General features: G+C 35.8%; 1 protein-coding gene across 2 annotated transcripts; it reads right to left on the bottom strand.

The window, feature by feature from the left end:
- Positions 1-13,720: 13,720 nt before the first annotated feature.
- Positions 13,721-16,516, bottom strand: LOC142541090 (uncharacterized). 2 transcript variants are annotated; one of them, XM_075647652.1, is made up of 6 exons: positions 16,409-16,516; positions 16,194-16,285; positions 16,006-16,076; positions 15,034-15,082; positions 14,277-14,905; positions 13,721-14,157 (listed from the first exon to the last, which is right to left on the bottom strand). In XM_075647652.1, the coding sequence occupies exons 2-5, from the start codon at positions 16,240-16,242 to the stop codon at positions 14,670-14,672; spliced, it is 405 nt and encodes a 134-aa protein (XP_075503767.1). In that variant the 5' UTR covers positions 16,243-16,285; positions 16,409-16,516; the 3' UTR covers positions 13,721-14,157; positions 14,277-14,669. The 2 variants fall into 2 exon arrangements, with proteins under 2 accessions (XP_075503767.1, XP_075503768.1); XM_075647653.1 differs by lacking the exon at positions 16,409-16,516 and having other exon boundaries at positions 14,277-14,351; positions 14,799-14,905; positions 16,194-16,402.
- Positions 16,517-17,627: the final 1,111 nt, after the last annotated feature.

Below are 17,627 nucleotides of genomic sequence, written 5' to 3'. Positions count from 1 at the left end.
TTCCAGATTTCACCTTAGAATTTTCGTTCATCTCAATTTCAGTCTATGGACTTCTTAAAAATTACGATTTGACTCCTGGAATTCTTGGCCTAATGCAATTTACCTCTCAAACTCTCAATTTTCTAATTTAAACCATAGAATTTCGAAATAATGCAAAATGCGCACCCATAATTTCACCCCTTTCAATTTTATGTCGTAAAATTCTTAATTTTGTTCAATTTATTCCTCTGCATTATTAAGGCTTATATTATCTCTTAATTTCTTATTATCCCAGTAATCAGAGTCGTGTCTTTTACTGCCTATGCTTCCTCAGAATGCATAACATAAGATCTGCCAATAGTTGGTCCTTTCTTCTTTGGGTAGTTAGCGGCCTTATGTCCTTCCTCCTTGCATATGAAGCACTTGTATGTTCCCAACATGCACTTGCAAAAGTGTGAGCTGATTGCATTCTTTGCAGAATGACCTCTCTTCAGGTTTTGCTGCTCCAGACTGTGGTGGCTTCTGTTGCCCCGGCTTCTTCCACTATCCTTATGGCTTTTGCTGCCCTTGAACTTTAGGAGGTCCCGTAAATTGCTTCTTGACTGGCTGAGAGCTCTGCTTGTGCTATTGCCTCTTCCGTTGTATCTAAAAATAAATATCTTTCAAGGCTTGCTCAGCTTGGAAAGCACAAGCAGCGGCAGCTGCATAATCTGTCGGTCACATTAACATCACATCACGGCATATAGAATGGTCAATGCCTCAGTTTCTCAGCTTCATTTATAGCAATGAAGGGCACAAAGTGACAACCCCTATCAAATTTTCTAATGAACTCAGTCACCGACATGTCTCCCTGATAGAGAGTAATAAACTTCATCTTCAAGCGTCCTCGGATGTCAGCACTAAAATAATTCTCATAGAACATGTTCTTGAATTGCACCCAAGTGAGGGTGGCTAGATTGACACCATGTTTTGCTCCTTTCCACCAAAGAGAAGCATCATCTCGAAGCATATAAGTTGCACATCTAACTCGATCAGCATCCCCCATATTCAGTTAACGAAATTGCACCTCAGGAGATCTAATGCAACCCTCAGCAGCAAATGGGTCGGTAGTGCCAGAAAAATCCTTCAGACCCAGCCTCCAGAACTGATCATACATGTTCTGTTCTGGCCTTGAGCCTTCTGAGCCTCCTGCTCAAAGAAACGTGTCATGCCCTCTAGAACACGAGTAGCAGCATCCCCATTAGGAGGTGTGGGTGCATTCTCTTGACGATCCTCTTGAGTCTCAGTTTGCCTATCGGTACTAAGTGCGCATCTAGGAGGCATTATATCTTAACGTTTTCCAAATTATAAACGTAACCAACATGAATTTAGATTTAAGCTTCTAATCATGCTGGCATATAAAAATCCTTTATCGAGCAACTTAAGAATAAATATCAGTTAACCATAAAATGCATTTAAACATGTAATTTAAACATATGAACCATGTAAACATGCAGGTTCCGTCATTAAAATCATGTAAAGAATTTAAACTTACAGACTAGAGGCTTGACAACTGAGCTTTCCGGAACAGACGGTGACACAATCCTTTGCAAGAACATTGCTCTGATACCAACTGAAACGGCTACTGCTCGTTTGTGTTGAAATATAATTTTTTTAAAAAGCGTTCAGCCGAACCATAATTATTCATACATGTATATTTACTTTGCACCATTTAAAATAACTCAACCAACTATTTTACTCAAAATCCAAAACGCAGTGCAAAACATAAAATCGTCAAACCCAAACCTAAAGCTAGCAATTTTTCAAAATTAGCATAAACTCTTAAATCCTCTCAAAAACTACTCAAAATCATGAAAGTCATAAAAACTTCAAAGTAATCTTAAATCATAAAATTGCTGAAAAACTAGTGTCGATCATTGGATTATGTGTACTATCAGCCCAGCCACTTCAACCATCAAGTCCTCCATCATCATCAAAATTATTCTCACCTGCATCATTCACACTTAATGAGTCTAACTACTCAGCAAATCTTAACCATTATAAAATGTAATACATATTCATCCACAAGCAACAGTGAAAAATATTTTTAACGAAATAGCTTTTCATGAACATGCATAACTTAAAAAATTTTCTTTCATCATAACTTTTTTTCCTTTCATCATATACGTATACGTTTCCCTTTTATTGAATTCAAATCATTAATTGTGACTTTCGCTTCAGCTGCTGGTAGATTGATCAATCTTACGTATAATCATAATACCAGGCGATGAGGTCAATAACGATACTCTTACCCATCAACTGAGCATTGGCCTTACATATCATCATATTCATATTCGTATAAGTCACAATCAAGTCACTTCCTTCAAATCCTTTCATTATATCCTATCACTTATAAAAATTCATGTATAGATATCATTTTTCTTTTAAATCAAACATGCAACACATCTTTTATCATTATCGTTTTTCATCATGAAATCCCATAACATTTTAAAATAAATATTTTAGCATTCAATATAGCATTCGGGGTACTGCCAGGGACGTCTAACATTTTTCAGGTGTAAATCGTTTTGCTCTGAAACCCTAACTTTCCCAATTTACCCTTATATCTTAAAATGACGTTTCGAATCCATCCAATCTTAACATAACACCTTGAAATACATACATAAACATTTCTTATCCTAAACTTAAGTCCCTCGAATAATTTTTCCAATTCGTTTTAAAAAATGAACCTACATCCCGGTTTTAATCCGAATCAATTCGAAACTTAACCAAACTTGAACCATAACTTATTAGTTTCGAACCAAAACCCTAGCCCTAGCCAAGTTCAAGCCCTTCGAGCCTAGCCCTTAACTGATATGTATAGGCCCTAACCAACCATCCTAAGACCTTGACCGACCCCTAGGGATCCTACTGGCCTAAGCTTAGAGAGCCTTGCACCCACAGCCCCCAAACTCGAACCCTACATGGCTTGCGCCTAAGATTAGCCTCTACAGACCTTCTCCTCGCACCAGGTACAGTACCAGTGATCTAGGACCATGACTAGACCGTCTTAAGACCCTTGGATATGTCCCTAACCTATGCACGAGCCGCGCCCTTCAAGAAATCCAAGGTTCGAATCCCTACTTCCCCTACAAACCTAAATTTCGTTCAGCATGTTTCTCTTCTTGTCCAGCCCTTAGCCAAGCCTCTATGGACCTTTAAACATATTGAAAAACGTCTATTTTAATGGCCCTACCATGGAAGCCCCTTTGTGCATAAATAAAATGAATTTAGAAGCAATGAAATCAAAGTTTGATCATGTATTGTCACAAAAAAGAAAATAATAGGAAGTGTCATATTTTTCATGCAGTCATGTATAAATACACATAATATGGTATGGACAATGAGTGAAGGAATATTAAGGTGTGCCTTTGCGTGTTTAACTTACGAAAAACAATTTGAGATGCAAAGAACATTGGCGGAGAGATGGGGGATCCTTGCAGCATTTTTATTCTTCAAAATTTGCGTGAAAAGCTTCCAAGCATGAGGTATGTCTCGTGTGTGGCTGCTAGGGAGAGTCCTAATGTTTAAAGGAGGTGAGGCGTGTGATTTTGAAGAGTTTAGGGCTTGGATGTTTCAATGTTTGATATAAATAATTGGGTAGGAGTTAAGACCTAATAACCTTAGTATAATAGACCATTATAGTGTAGGTAAAATATTTCATTTAGGAATGTTTTTGAAAATATTAACCGAATTCTCAAAAAGTCCTCATTTTCGTCAAAAATCGATTATCAGTTTAAATTACGACTCGGCATGTAAAAACATCTCAAAAAGCATCATTTTCAAAAATAACATACTTAATATACCATATATTAAATAATTATAAATAATCATTTAATAAACATATTTTCTCTTTACGGTTCTCGGTCTCTGTTCCTCGATTGCGCCTCGAATAACCCTTAAAACACAGTTTTATGAATTCTAATAGAAAACCATATTTTAAACATGTAAACATTCCTACCACATTCAATTCATGCCATTAAAATAATTTAATTAAGTATTTTCTATTTATCGTAGATTTGCATGCAGTTGGATTACGTTATCGCATTTTGGACATTACAATTCTAAGGAGCTTGAGATTTGCTGGGTTAGGGTTTCGTTCACAAGGTGCAGAAAATTCAGTAGCTTGCTAGGCTTTTCCGGGGTTCTGAACGGCTTGATTTGGGTTGAAAAAGGGTTGGTTAGGTATTAATAAGCTATGGTGAAAGTTTGGTATGGTTTGGTTAAGATTCGGGTTAAAACCGGGACTTCGGTTCAAGTTTTAAAACGAATTACAAATTTAGTCAATGAGCTTAAGTTTACGTATAAAAAATATTGAGTGTGTTTTAAGGTATTATGGTATGTTTGGATAGATTCGGGTCGAAATTTAAAGGTCTAAGTATAAATTGGCAAAATTAAGGTTTCAAGAGCAAAACAGTCATTTTCACACCTGAAAAATGTTAGGAGCCTTGGTAGTGTCCTGAATGCTGTAATGAATGTTAAAATATTTATTTTGAAAGAATATAGAATTTTATGATGGAAAAAACGTGTTGCATGCCTGGTTTCAAAGAAAATGATATTTATGCATGTATTTTATAAAGTGGTGGAAATGTTTTGAATGAAGTGACTTAATTGTGACGGTAAGAAAATGGAGATTCGTGAGAAACTAAGCCCAGTGAAACGCGTTTGAGGGACTAAGCCCCGAGGGAACCCAATACTGAATTTCCATAGGCCAAGTGCCTGTAATGGAAAAGTGGTTGCTGGTGTCCCTGCCAACTATAGGCCAAGGCACAAAATGGAAAAGTGGTTACTGTTGCGCTGTCTGGTACCATGGTTACAGCTGAGATTGATCAATCGACCGAAAGATGAAAAGATGGTCACAATTAACGAACGGATTTCACCTCAAAGGAAATGTAAATGTATATGTTTATGATGAAAGAAAATGTTTAAGTTTATGCATGTCATGATAAAGCTATTTTATTTAAAGTAATTTCACTATTGCATGTGGATGTATACATATTACTTGTTGCTATGGTTAAGACTTTGCTAAGTCAATAGACTCACTAGGTATAAATGATTCAGGTGAGGATTTTACTGTGGAGATAGGAGGGTTGGATGACTGAACTAGCTGGACGGATAGTGCACTAACCCGAGAATCTTTGCTAGTTTTTCCGCACAGTTAGGTTTTTACATTACTTTAAAGATTTTCTTGATCTTTGGAAGTAAGAGGGGTTTTGAGAAGATTGATGACGTATATGTTATTTTTACAAAATGCTAGTTTTAGGGTTGGTTTGACCTTTTCGATTTTATGAAATTTACTGCAGTTATGAGTTTTGAGTAAAATAAATGTTGAGCTTATTTTAACGGTGGTAAAAGTATATAAAGAGTTAGGGTAAATTTATGTTTTGGTTTTGAGATTTATATCCAATTTACCCAACATTTTAATATGGTAATAAAATTATTGGAATCTGTTAATATATTTAACATAGACCAGTAAAAAATGTTAACTATAGAAATTAAAAAATTATAATATTATTGTTAATTGGAATTCAGTCTCTAAATCTAAGTTAAAACATATGTTATGATTTAGTTCTCATGTCAGAAAAACTTGGTTTTAACTCTATGATCTCTATGAAATTAAGAATCTGAATATTATATTATATATTAAGTTGATTGATACTCAATTTATCTCACTTGGTACCTGAAACACATACATTTGTCTCTTATTTTCAACAATATGTAACTTATTGTCCCAAAAAGTGTTAAATTTCATACGTAAAAATTATAACTATATAGCTAATTTCTTTTAGTTGATACTTAAATTTTTATATTTGTGCTATAATGTCAATAATTTGAACCTATATTTATTGTTTTGTTATGATATCTTACACATGACATAAATAATATATTCAATTAAAATTTAATGATACATGAAACTCATAAATTATGTCACAATTTTATCGATTTATACCTATTTGGACTTAAAAAAATGCATGAAGATGAAATGATAAAAAAAAGTGAGGTCAAGAAGCTCAAACAAAATTTTCTGACGTGAAGACTGAATCAAAACTTTGATTCTCAAGATTTCTTTCAATGGAGAGCAGAGTAACTTAAAGATAATATGATGATAATGATCTCAAGAATGGAGTCTCGGGTGATGTACTTAATTTGATGATTTGACAATTTATTAATTCGTAGACAAATCGTTGTATTTTGTTTTAGCTTAATTTGATTCAGTATTTTGTTTTCTTTTGTTTTTTCGAAATTTTTAATTAAGCTTTCTCTGTGGTTTTCGAAATTTATATTTATAACTTTTGTGAAGGTATAAAGTTTGTACTTCGATGAAAGTAATTTAGTTTTAAAAAAAACATTAATAAAATTTCTAATAGCTGAACCCATGATAAATAATGTGTGAGAACCCGAATTTTTCGAAGCAAAGCACCTCAAAAAGCTCGGAAAGTAGCTCAAAAAGAAGCCGAGGCAGTGCAAAACCTTGAGAATTGAGGTTACGTCACTTGGAAAAGAAACCCTCAGCTCATAAGCTAAAACCCTCAGCTCAAGGAAGCTCATTGATTGTCGGGGAGGAAATCCCTAGCTCATGAATTCAATATCCTAGCTCAAAAAAGCTCATCCTTTCTTGTCCTAAAAGAACCAAATGGAGCTTGGAAAAGAGCTAAAGGATTGGACAAATTTAATGTGCAATAAATGACCTTTGAGTTAACCAAGAAGAGGAGCTAAAGGTTTAGACAAACTTATTGTGCAAGAGATAACCATTGAGTTAACCAAGGAAGGAGCTAAATGAGCTAAAGGTTTGGACAAACTTATTATGCAAGAAATGACTATTGAGAAAACCAATGAAGGAGCTAAGGGATGAGCTAAGAGTCTATGACACATTTATGATGTAGGAAATAACCTTTGGTGCTTGATATACCTTGACTACAATTACTCCCTCGCTTGGGCAACAAGGTGGACGACCAAATGGGTAGGGAAAGGTCACAAATTTCACTATAAATACACACAACATGTTAAAGAAATTGCACTCAAAAATTCAGCAAGAAAATCGGCTCCTTTCCCCTCCAAAACCACCTCTCGGCTGTCGCTTGCAAGAAGAAAGAAGGAGGAGTTGTTCTGGCCTTTTCAATGATGTGATTTGCTGTCCACATTGTTGTGAAGATCCTCTCCAGGTTCGGTCATCACTTGGCCGCAATTCAACAAGTTTCGTTCGACCAAGTTCTGCACATTTCGAACCGTAACTTCGAGAGTACAGTAAGTGGGTTTTTGATATGTATATTCGTTTGTATTTTTAAATCTTGAATATATAAGTTATGACATGCATGAGAATGTGTGTCCTCATTTTCGAAAACAGCGTGATGTCCGTCTTTTAAAATTTCGATCGATTATGCGTTTTCTTCTATGCTTCGAAATTCTTTGGTTCCGCTGAATCCGTCTGAAACTCTGATATCTAAAAACTCTGATACGTTCTGTCTGGTAAACTCTGAATTCTATGTTGCACTGTTACAATTCGAATTTGAAATGGGACGAGAATTGTAATTCTGTCTGGCCCCCATGGGTGGGTATAAAACCATGTTCTGTCTGGCCCCCATCGGTGGGTATAAAACCGTGTTCTGGCCTCACTCCTTAGAGGACTAACATATTGGGGATAATTTGATTATGGAAATGAGATGAGTAACAGTGTCGTGTCTATTCGTGAATTTGTTATGAAATGATCTGATTTGCTTCTGAACTGCTCTGAATCATCTGTTAACTTTTGTCTTATATTCGCTTCGTTTCTGTTATGATATGTTAAGGGTAATAAGTTTTGAAAGTTTGTTAAAGAAATGTTTTAAGAAAACTAAGTTCTCTATATGTATCATTGGAAATCGATCGACCCCCCACTTGCTGAGTGTTTCCCAAAACACTCACCCCTTACAAATTTCAGATAAAAACGAGGAGCAACTGAATGAGGAAGAGCAAAATGCTTTTTGGGGATGGTGAATCAAGGATCGAGATCAAGATTCAAGAATTTTATTTTCCTTCTATTTCCGCTTCTAAAACTTTGATGTAATTTCATTTCATTGTCATTGTAAAGACAATATTATTTATGAAAAAGACTAGTTTTTGGCATTTCAATACGAGGCTTAATTGTTTTTCAAAAATATGTTAAACAATGTCGGATGTCACATACGTTTCGATTTTGGGGCGTGATATTTAAGTGGTATAAGAGCCGCCAGGTTCATAATCCCGCTGGGATTTTGACAGACAAAATTTGAAGAAGTCAAATTTTGGCAAAAGCCTAGTGCATTCTGAAACAAACTCTCATTCTTTCCAAAATTCTTTGAGAAATTTGAAATCTATTTCCTTCAATCGTTTGCAAACTCTTAGTATCGAAAATCACACGACAACATTGTTTGTGCCTTTCTATCCTTTATTCGATTATGAAATTTTAACTCAACGGATGCCTTCGTGCTCGTGCTCAATCCGTCCTTCACAAGCCTCAACATACCATTGAAAACCAAACACGAGAGATTGCAACCCTAAAGGATCAACTCGCTATAGAAAAACAAGATAACAAGAACTCGTAAAGATTAAGAACCTACTTCAAACTGATATACAACGTCTCTCCTATCGTCTTGATAGATCAAAGAGCCAGCTCGCCCTAACACTACGTAACCCATCTCACGTGATACGACCCCTAATCGAAAGTTGATAGTAAAGATTAAAACTGAGAAGTATCTTGCTAACCGCTCTCTTTATCAACATGAAAACCTTTCAGCAAGCAAGAACGTTACATCTCCAAGCTTCATGGTGATATGGATAGAATGCAAGAACAACATAACTATATGCACCTTGTCATGGAAAACATGGAAGAAGAAGAAGAAGCACCTATGGAAGTAGTGGAAAAAGAACAGTGATGAAAAGAGATGATAAGGTAGGCTGGACTGGTATTATGGTTAAATGATATGAAAGAAAGAAGTGTAACATTTCTTTGAGAATGTACAGAGATAAGTTGAATTATATTTTTGGGAACATACCTATCAGAGATAATTTGACTTATATTTTTGGGAATACAAATACTCTGATATAAATTGACTTACATTTGGGAATTTACTTATCGAAGATAAGTTTCCGACTTAAGATGAAATGTTTGATTCGGAGATAATAAATTATTTATGAAAATATGAGATAAGAATTATATAAGTTTTGATATTCAGATATAAAAGTTGATTTTTATGTCAATAATTAACGGCATGGACATTTACATTTGGGATATTAAGCTTATGTAAAATTTTGGAATATTTAATAAAGGTAAGAAAAAATAACTTAAGTTAAGAAATTAAGGTCATAACCTTAGGTAAATAAAGAGAGTTATGAGATATTGGTGGACATCGAGGGAAATGTAGCATGCATAATAGGTTCTGACTCTTCTTATAGTAAAAAGAAAAATAGGGGAAAGATTTGTGGAGAAAGACATCCAACGAAACTTGTTTGTATTAAAGCATGTTACGCTCATAGTTTTGATTAAAGACATATTTAGTAAAAGAAGAATTGTTTGAGGAATTAGTTTCTTCCGTACAAGATTGAAAGAAATTTTAACTAGGTTATTGGGACTTAAGTCAATAGGCTGATAAGGAGTTATGTTCTAAGATTCTATATTGGTTTTAAGTTTTGAGATATTAATCGTGATAATTTTAAGATATAATAAAATAAGTATGGATACGCATATATTCAGTGCCGATTTTATTTAATGTACTATGGTAAATTTCGACGTCATTCTGAGAATTGGTTGGTTGGACAAGAATCATGCAATGGTAGATGGTCGGGGTAAGAATGCCAAACTCCAATCCAAGAATAAATCATATTTTATGGCAAGGACAAGGAACAGAAATCCTTCCTTTCTGCTTCTCAGATCTAGAAAGGCATGGAGTATGGCGAAGAAGTCTAACTAGCAATAATGAGAGAAGCAAAAGAAGGAATTAAGCTCAAGATATAAAATATTCATGTGGTAGCGAGCTTCGGAAAGGTTACTTTGAATTATCTCAGACTATGAAGTAGAATTTGAAAGTAACTCGATAGCTCGTGCTACACTAAAATCTAAGGAACCCTAGAAAATGGTTTCAGTTGAACTCAAGAAGCTAAAAGATCAATTCCAAGATTTGTTAGTCAAAAACAAATCAGACTAAGTGCCTCTCCTTGGGGAGCTTCTGTCTTATTGACACAAAAGAATGGTGAAAGCACAAGATAGTGTGTCGATTTACAAAGAACTCAATAGGATCAAGAACAAATGTCATCTTTCAAGAATAGATGACCTTTTCTATCAGTTAAAAGGAGCTAAGATCTTTTCGAAGCTCTATCTAAGGTCAGACTACCCAAATTGAAGGCCAAGGCAGAGAATATTCCTAAAACAGTCTTAAAAAGAAAATGGTATGGACACTATGAGTTCACGATAATACCTTTTGGCCTGACCAATGCTCCAACAACATTCATAGAACTCATGAACAGAGTGTTCAAAAAAACTCCTCGACAAGTTTGTGGTAGCATTTATTGATGACATTCTTGCATATTCAACAAGTTAGTAAGACCACAAGGAAGATCTTCGTCTTGCTCTACCGATGCTCAAAGGAAAATAACTAAATACTAAATTTAAGAAATGTGAATTTTGATCAAAAAATGTCACATTCTTCGGTCATATAATCTCTGAAATGAGCATATCAGTGGATCACCAATAAGGTGGAGGCAATCATAGACTGCCTTGATCGAATACTGGAATAGAAATTTGAAGTTTTTGGGATTAGTTGGCTATTTAGAAAATGTGTTGAAGGATTTTCTTCTACTCACCAAGCTCACTCAGAAGAACTCTAAATTCAATTAGAGTGAAGAATGTGAGAAGAGTTTTTAGATCTTGAAAAAGAAACTCGTTTCTTCGCTAGTATTAGTACTTCCCAACGAAGGCAAGAATTTCACAATTTACAATGATGCATCAAAAGAGGATTGTGATGTGTTCTCATTCAAGAGGGCAAGTAATTGCCTATGCATTGATGAAATTAAAACCATGTGAGAAAAATTATCCAACACATGATAGTGAATTAGCCACAATTATATTTGAGCCAAAGATCCAGAGAATCAATTTCTTTGGTTTCAAATGTGTGAAATTTATCGATCATCAAAGCCTCAAATACTGTTCACACAAAAGGAATTAAACATGAGGCAAAGACGGTTGATCAAACTACTGAAGATATTTTAGGGTGTGTGCCATGGACCTCGGAGGAATTAAATAAACACCCCCTTGATTGAATTTTCCGATAACAATGATTATCATGGACGTATTGTGAAATCAGAGAAAAAGCTATCATGGTACTTGAATTGTTGATAAAGTAGCTATTATCAAGGAAAAACGCAAGGCAGCTTATGATCGACAAAAGAGCTGGGCTGATTTAAAGTGAAAACCGTTGGAGTTTGAAATCGGTGAGAAAGCTTACGATAAAATTTTCCCTATGAAAAGAGTGGTTCGATTCAGCAAATCTAGAAAGCTAACTCCAAGGTATGTCGGACCCTTCGAAATACTGGGAAAAGTGGGAAACCTAGCTTATCGGCTAGCTTTACCACCAGGCATGTCAAGGATAGACAACTTCTTCCACGTCTCACAGCTAAGGAAGTATGTCTCAGATCCAAGTCAGAACCTTAAAGTTGCATCGCTACTAAACGAAGGGAAGAAGTCCCTATTCGAATAGCGGACACCAAAGACCAAGTGCTTAGACGCTAAACAATTTCATATGTCAAGATACAATAGTCAAATCATATGGAATGAGAAGCAACTTGGAAATTTGAAGAAAGTATGCGCACTCGGCACCCTCATCACTTTAAAGATCTAGCTAACTAAAGTTTCGAGGACGAAACTTCCAATAAGGAGGGTGGGATGTGAGAACCCGAATTTTACGAAGCAAAGCACCTCAAAATGCTCGGAAAGTAGCTCAAAAAGAAGTCGAGGCAATGTAAAACCTTGAGAATTGAGGGTATGTCACTTGGAAAAGAAACCCTCAGCTCAAGGAAGCTCATTGATTGTCAGGGAGGAAATCCCTAGCTCATGAATTCAATATCCTAGCTCGAAAAAGCTCATCCTTTCTTGTCCTAAAAGAACAAAAATGGAGATAGGAAAAGAGCTAAAGGATTGGATAAATTTAACGTGTAAGAAATGACCTTTGAGTTAACCAAGAAGAGGAGCTAAAGGAGCTAAAGGTTTGGACAAACTTATTGTGCAAGAGATGATCATTATGTTAACCAATGAAGGAGCTAAATGAGCTAAAGGTTTGGACAAACTTATTATGCAAAAAATGACTATTGAGAAAACCAATGAAGGAGCTAAGGGATGAGCTAAGAGTCTAGGACACATTTATGGTGCAGGAAATGACCTTTGGTGCTTGATGTACCTTGACTACAATTACTCCCTCGCTTGGGCAACAAGGTGAACGACCAAATGGGTAGGGAAAGGTCACAAATTTCACTATAAATACACACAACATGTTAAAGAAATTGCACTCAAAAATTCAGCAAGAAAATCGGCTCTTTTCCCCTCCAAAACCACCTCTCGGCTGTCGCTTGCAAGAAGAAAGAAAGAGGAGTTGTTCTGGCTTTTCAATGATGTGATTTGCTGTCCACATTGTTGTGAAGATCCTCTCCAGGTTCGGTCATCACTTGGCCGCAATTCAACAAGTTTTGTTCGACCAAGTTCTGCACATTCCTAACCGTAACTTCGAGAGTACAGTAAGTGGGTTTTTGATATGTATATTCGTTTGTATTTTTAAATCTTGAATATATAAGTTATGACATGCATGAGAATGTGTGTCCTCATTTTTGAAAACAGCATGATGTCCATCTTTTAAAATTTCGATCTATTATGTGTTTTCTTCTATGCTTCGAAATTCTTTGGTTCCGCTGAATCCGTCTGAAACTCTGATATCTGAAAACTCTGATACGTTATGTCTGGTAAACTCTGAATTCTGTGTTGCACTGTTACGATTCGAATTTGAAATGGGAAGAGCATTGTAATTCTGTCTGGCCCCCTTTGGTGGGCATAAAACCATGTTCTGTCTGGCCCCCATCGGTGGGTATAAAACCGTGTTCTGGCCTCACCCCTTAGAGGACTAACATATTGGGGATAATTTGACCATGAAAATGTGATGAGTGACAGTGTTGTGTCTATTCGTGAATTTGTTATGAAATGATCTGATTTGCTTCTGAACTGCTCTGAATCATCTGTTAACTTCTGTCTTATATTCGCTTCGTCTCTGTTATGATATGTAAGGGTAATAAGTTTTGAAAGTTTGTTAAAGAAATGTTTTAAGAAAACTAAGTTCTCTATATGTATCATTGGAAATCGATCGACACCCTACTTGCTGAGTGTTTCCCAAAACACTCACCCCTTACAAATTTCATATAAAAACGAGGAACAACTGAATCAAGAAGAGCAAGATGCTTTTTGGGGATGATGAATCAAGGATCGAGAATCAAGATTCAAGAATTTTATTTTCCTTTTATTTCCGCTTCTAAAACTTTGACGTAATTTCATTTCATTATCATTGTAAAAGACAATATTATTTTATGAAAAAAACTGGTTTTTGGCATTTCAATATGAGGCTGAATTGTTTTTCAAGAAATTGTTAAACAATGCCGGATGTCACATACAGTTTCGATTTCGGGGACGTGACATAATGTACAGATATAAATATTTTGGAATTTTCAAGTTGCCTTCAGATTACCTGATCTTTACCATTATCGCAAAAAATAAGATGCCAATACACAAAAAAAGGCAAGGATAATGCATGGCGACATTGATCCCTAATCTCCGGCATTACAAGTCTGTATAATCAAGTGCACTGAGACAAAAAAAGCAGCAATATACGAGCCATTTTCAATCAGTTTTCATCATCCGAACTTGCGTATGCTGCGAGCAAACTTGTTACTGGGTTATTATCATCCATGAGTGTTTCATCTTCCTTCGAGGGTGACTGCTCTTTCTTGTTACCATGTTGAATACTCGCAGCTTTGCGTTTTTTAGATGCCTGTCCACTCAAAGTTACCAAGGGTGGATCTTTATCAGAAGGTTTAGATACACCTAGCTGCTTAGGCTTCACTTCTACCACCCTCTTCAACAAATCTTGCTGCCTGAAAATCGTCATGTTTCAGCCCCCCTTTGAAAATTCAACATTTTCGAAGTTGTCTGGCATTCTTGCCATTTCCACACTGTGTTTGGGGTGGTGAGAGAGAGAGAGAGAAGATCTTACCTGATACCACTCTTTGCCTTGGGCTCGACGCGAAGTGCCAAGGGAACTGATGCCGAGGAAGTTTCAGCCACAGCTTTGTTGTTGGTTGTCAAGGAATGTACGAGGTGTAAACAAGAAAATTATAAATGGCCACTTATTTCATATCTTGTTGCATAGCTCAGACACATACAACGAATTAGCGATTTGCAAATTTCAACTCTCAGCGCATGAGGCTGAGAAGTAAAAGTAACAGGTTCTGATTAGCTAAATATTATCGTCTACTACTGAAGGAAAACAAAAAACGCCAAATGACACAGAAGCTCTAAAAAGAATGCTATTTACACACCTCTCCACCACGCACACATGCAAAAGGGAAGAATCCCTTCTCGGTCATTTCAATTAATCCCAATGTAGTTAAAAGTTGTTTAAAGCAGGTTCTTTTGAAAGATTAGGAAGGTAAAGACTAGAAGAAACTTTCGACTCATTCAGGCAATGATTTTTACCACTTATATTGGTACACATATGCCCCAAAAATAAGGATATCTTAAAAGCAGCAAATGCTCGTTTCTCAGTATGTCGTAGAAGGCGCTCAGCATCTTCTTCAGCTTCAATCTGCTCCTTGAGATAAAGTAAATCATCGCTGTCCATTGCTAAAAATTTACAGTTGACAAGTCTCAAGAATCAATGAAGACACCATTATCAATGAATTAACAAATGCGTACAGGCTTTCACGCATAAACAAAAAAATCCCAAAAAACTACAGAGCTAAAATGCATACCCCCTCGACCGTGAAGGTAACCACCACGTTCACCGGCAACTTCTTGCATCTGCACAAATATCAAGCACCCAGTGGAAGAAGCCAAAATCCCTGCCGGGGCATGTTATCAGAAAACTTTCCAATATTTTTAAATCAAAGAACTCAACATTCACCGGACAACTCAGGACAACTATCGGAACATCAAAGAGTTAAATAGTCGATGTAAAGCTCACTTGTCACAACTAAATTTGCAGAGGAAAATCCTCTCATTAAAAGATATATCATTTATAATTGAAATACTTACTCATAAATCATAGACTTTCTCTCATATCTTAAAGAGATTTTAGGGTTTCACCTTACCTCCAGAGGTGTCAGATAAGGATCACAAGCAGCATTAACATGACGACAAAGAATAAGATTCACTCCAAACTTGAATCAGCTCTTTTTCCTTAGCCTATAATGTGGACCGTGTGAGCCAGCTAGGGATATTACCAAACTTTTAGTCCTTAAATCAGCTCATTGTTTCTTAGGCAGAAATACGATTATGTGGAAGCTAATATTTCTTCCATACTTATTGAAATCCACAGTCGCACTGCCAGACACAAGCAATGGGGTAATAGTGAAGCACATGCCTTTGACGTAAAACACGAGAATCAGCCCACTCCTAAAGGTTCAACATTAAATGATGGAGAGATTGTGAATCCAAGCTGATATGTATGCATTATGGCTATATCTTTTAACAAAGCATGTGGCTTGACTGATAATAGTTTACATTTGCCGCGTAGAATTGTCACATTATTATCATGGGGCGGGCGAGTTGAACTGATAGAAATATAAAAGCCCAAAAAGAGTTATTATCGAAAATCGTACGCCATCCATGATACAATAGGACTAATTTTGCTTCATGCAACATAATACAAACACAACAAATACACGTATTTATATACCTTCAAAAGAGAGAAGGAAAGAGAATAAGGAGCTGGATTCGCTAACCTTGGAGACCATGCGTTGGAAAGTAACTTCTTCGTCATCTATTCTGTCTTTTCCCTTTCCTAACTTCTTATCTGCATATCACAAACATTCATTGCGGCAATCCATCAGTTTCCACAACAGATCTTGTACTCAAGATGTTTCTTAAGAAGAAACCAACAGGAAAACAACAAACAGGGGAAATAATGCACCTTTCGGATCCGTAAGGTTTGTGTACTCCCGAACTTCTCTTCCTGCCATCGCTCCGCGGCAAAATTTTCAGAGCCCTTTCCGAAATTGTGATCTTCAGTAAACTTGTTTCAGTAAATGAATCTAAAATTTTCAGCTTGAAATAGCAAAGAGAGAGCAGAAGAGTCGAATTCCTCTTGCTAGGGCTACGAGAGGAGGATTTTCAGGCGATATATACCTTTGAAATGCGATGTTGGGGATGCGTGTTTTGCCGCAGAACCAAATGCGATATAGCGATCGTAGGTAAAACAGGGGGACACAAAAATTAATGCGATTTTATCAATAGCACAAAAAGTTACCTGACCAAGGGTCACAATGTTCGACGTTTCAAAAGATGTCCACTTTTAATCTCAGTTTTTTTTTTACCATTCTGATATAGTTCATGAGCCGTCAATTACGATTTATGATTATGGTTAATCGATAATTATTATTGTTTATAATTATATTTTCATCATTATGTAAATATAAATAAAATGAATTATAAAAAATATTATATAAACAAACAACACATGTACACTTGTTTTAAAAAGGAAGCAAGTATCAATTTGGGATCATTTTTGGTTTAGTCTCATATCAATTTAATAAATTATATTTCAAGATTTTGCTGATTATATTTGGATTATTTCTCACCGAGTATTGCGATATATAATTGGTGTAATTAAATTAAATATTTGTAGGTTTTAGTCCATAGGTGGTTGAATGGATATACAAAGTAATTTCTAGCTGGAGACCACTCTAAATTATGGTAATTTCTCAATTTTCCAATGTCTCGCACTTATATGTGTATCATTTTTCGAGTAATAATATATAATTTTTGTTTTGTTTAGGGTTACTTGGAGAACCAGATTTGGTTACAATTAAAATATACTGCAGTGGAAGATTGAAAAATAATGGCAATCACAATGAATACACCAGATGAACTTTTAAATATTTCGATCTTTTTTATCTTGATAAGCTAGTACTGGTTGAATTTTGGGGATTTGCGGTTCATCTAAGTTTCAAAGATAGAGATTCTATTAAACTTGGACACAAAATCTGAGGTAGTTTTAAGGAAGTGAGATATCTGGAGAACAATTCGAATGTTGCTAAAAGTTAGAAACAGTATTCCAGAAACCATGAGATTGTTATGAATGTATAAAGTACTTAGATGCATGTACAAGGTGGTGTTCCCGATTATAAAGAAGATGCTGAATTTATTGACAGCGATAATGATATCATTGGTGATACTAGGTTGTTTGATGCTCTTATTGACCATGAAACAAAATCTACTAAAGGAAAACAGGGTGTCGATGAGAGGGAAAATGCAGATGATCTACATCTAGATCATATGGCTCATGACGATGATGAAGAAGAAGAAGTTTGTGCAAATAGTGACGGTTTGGATAGTCTTCATGATT

Source organism: Primulina tabacum, chromosome 3, assembly GCF_025594145.1.
Source record: "Primulina tabacum isolate GXHZ01 chromosome 3, ASM2559414v2, whole genome shotgun sequence".
In the NCBI taxonomy this organism is placed as follows: Eukaryota; Viridiplantae; Streptophyta; class Magnoliopsida; order Lamiales; family Gesneriaceae; genus Primulina; species Primulina tabacum.
This window is presented reverse-complemented; position numbering and strand designations above follow the sequence as displayed.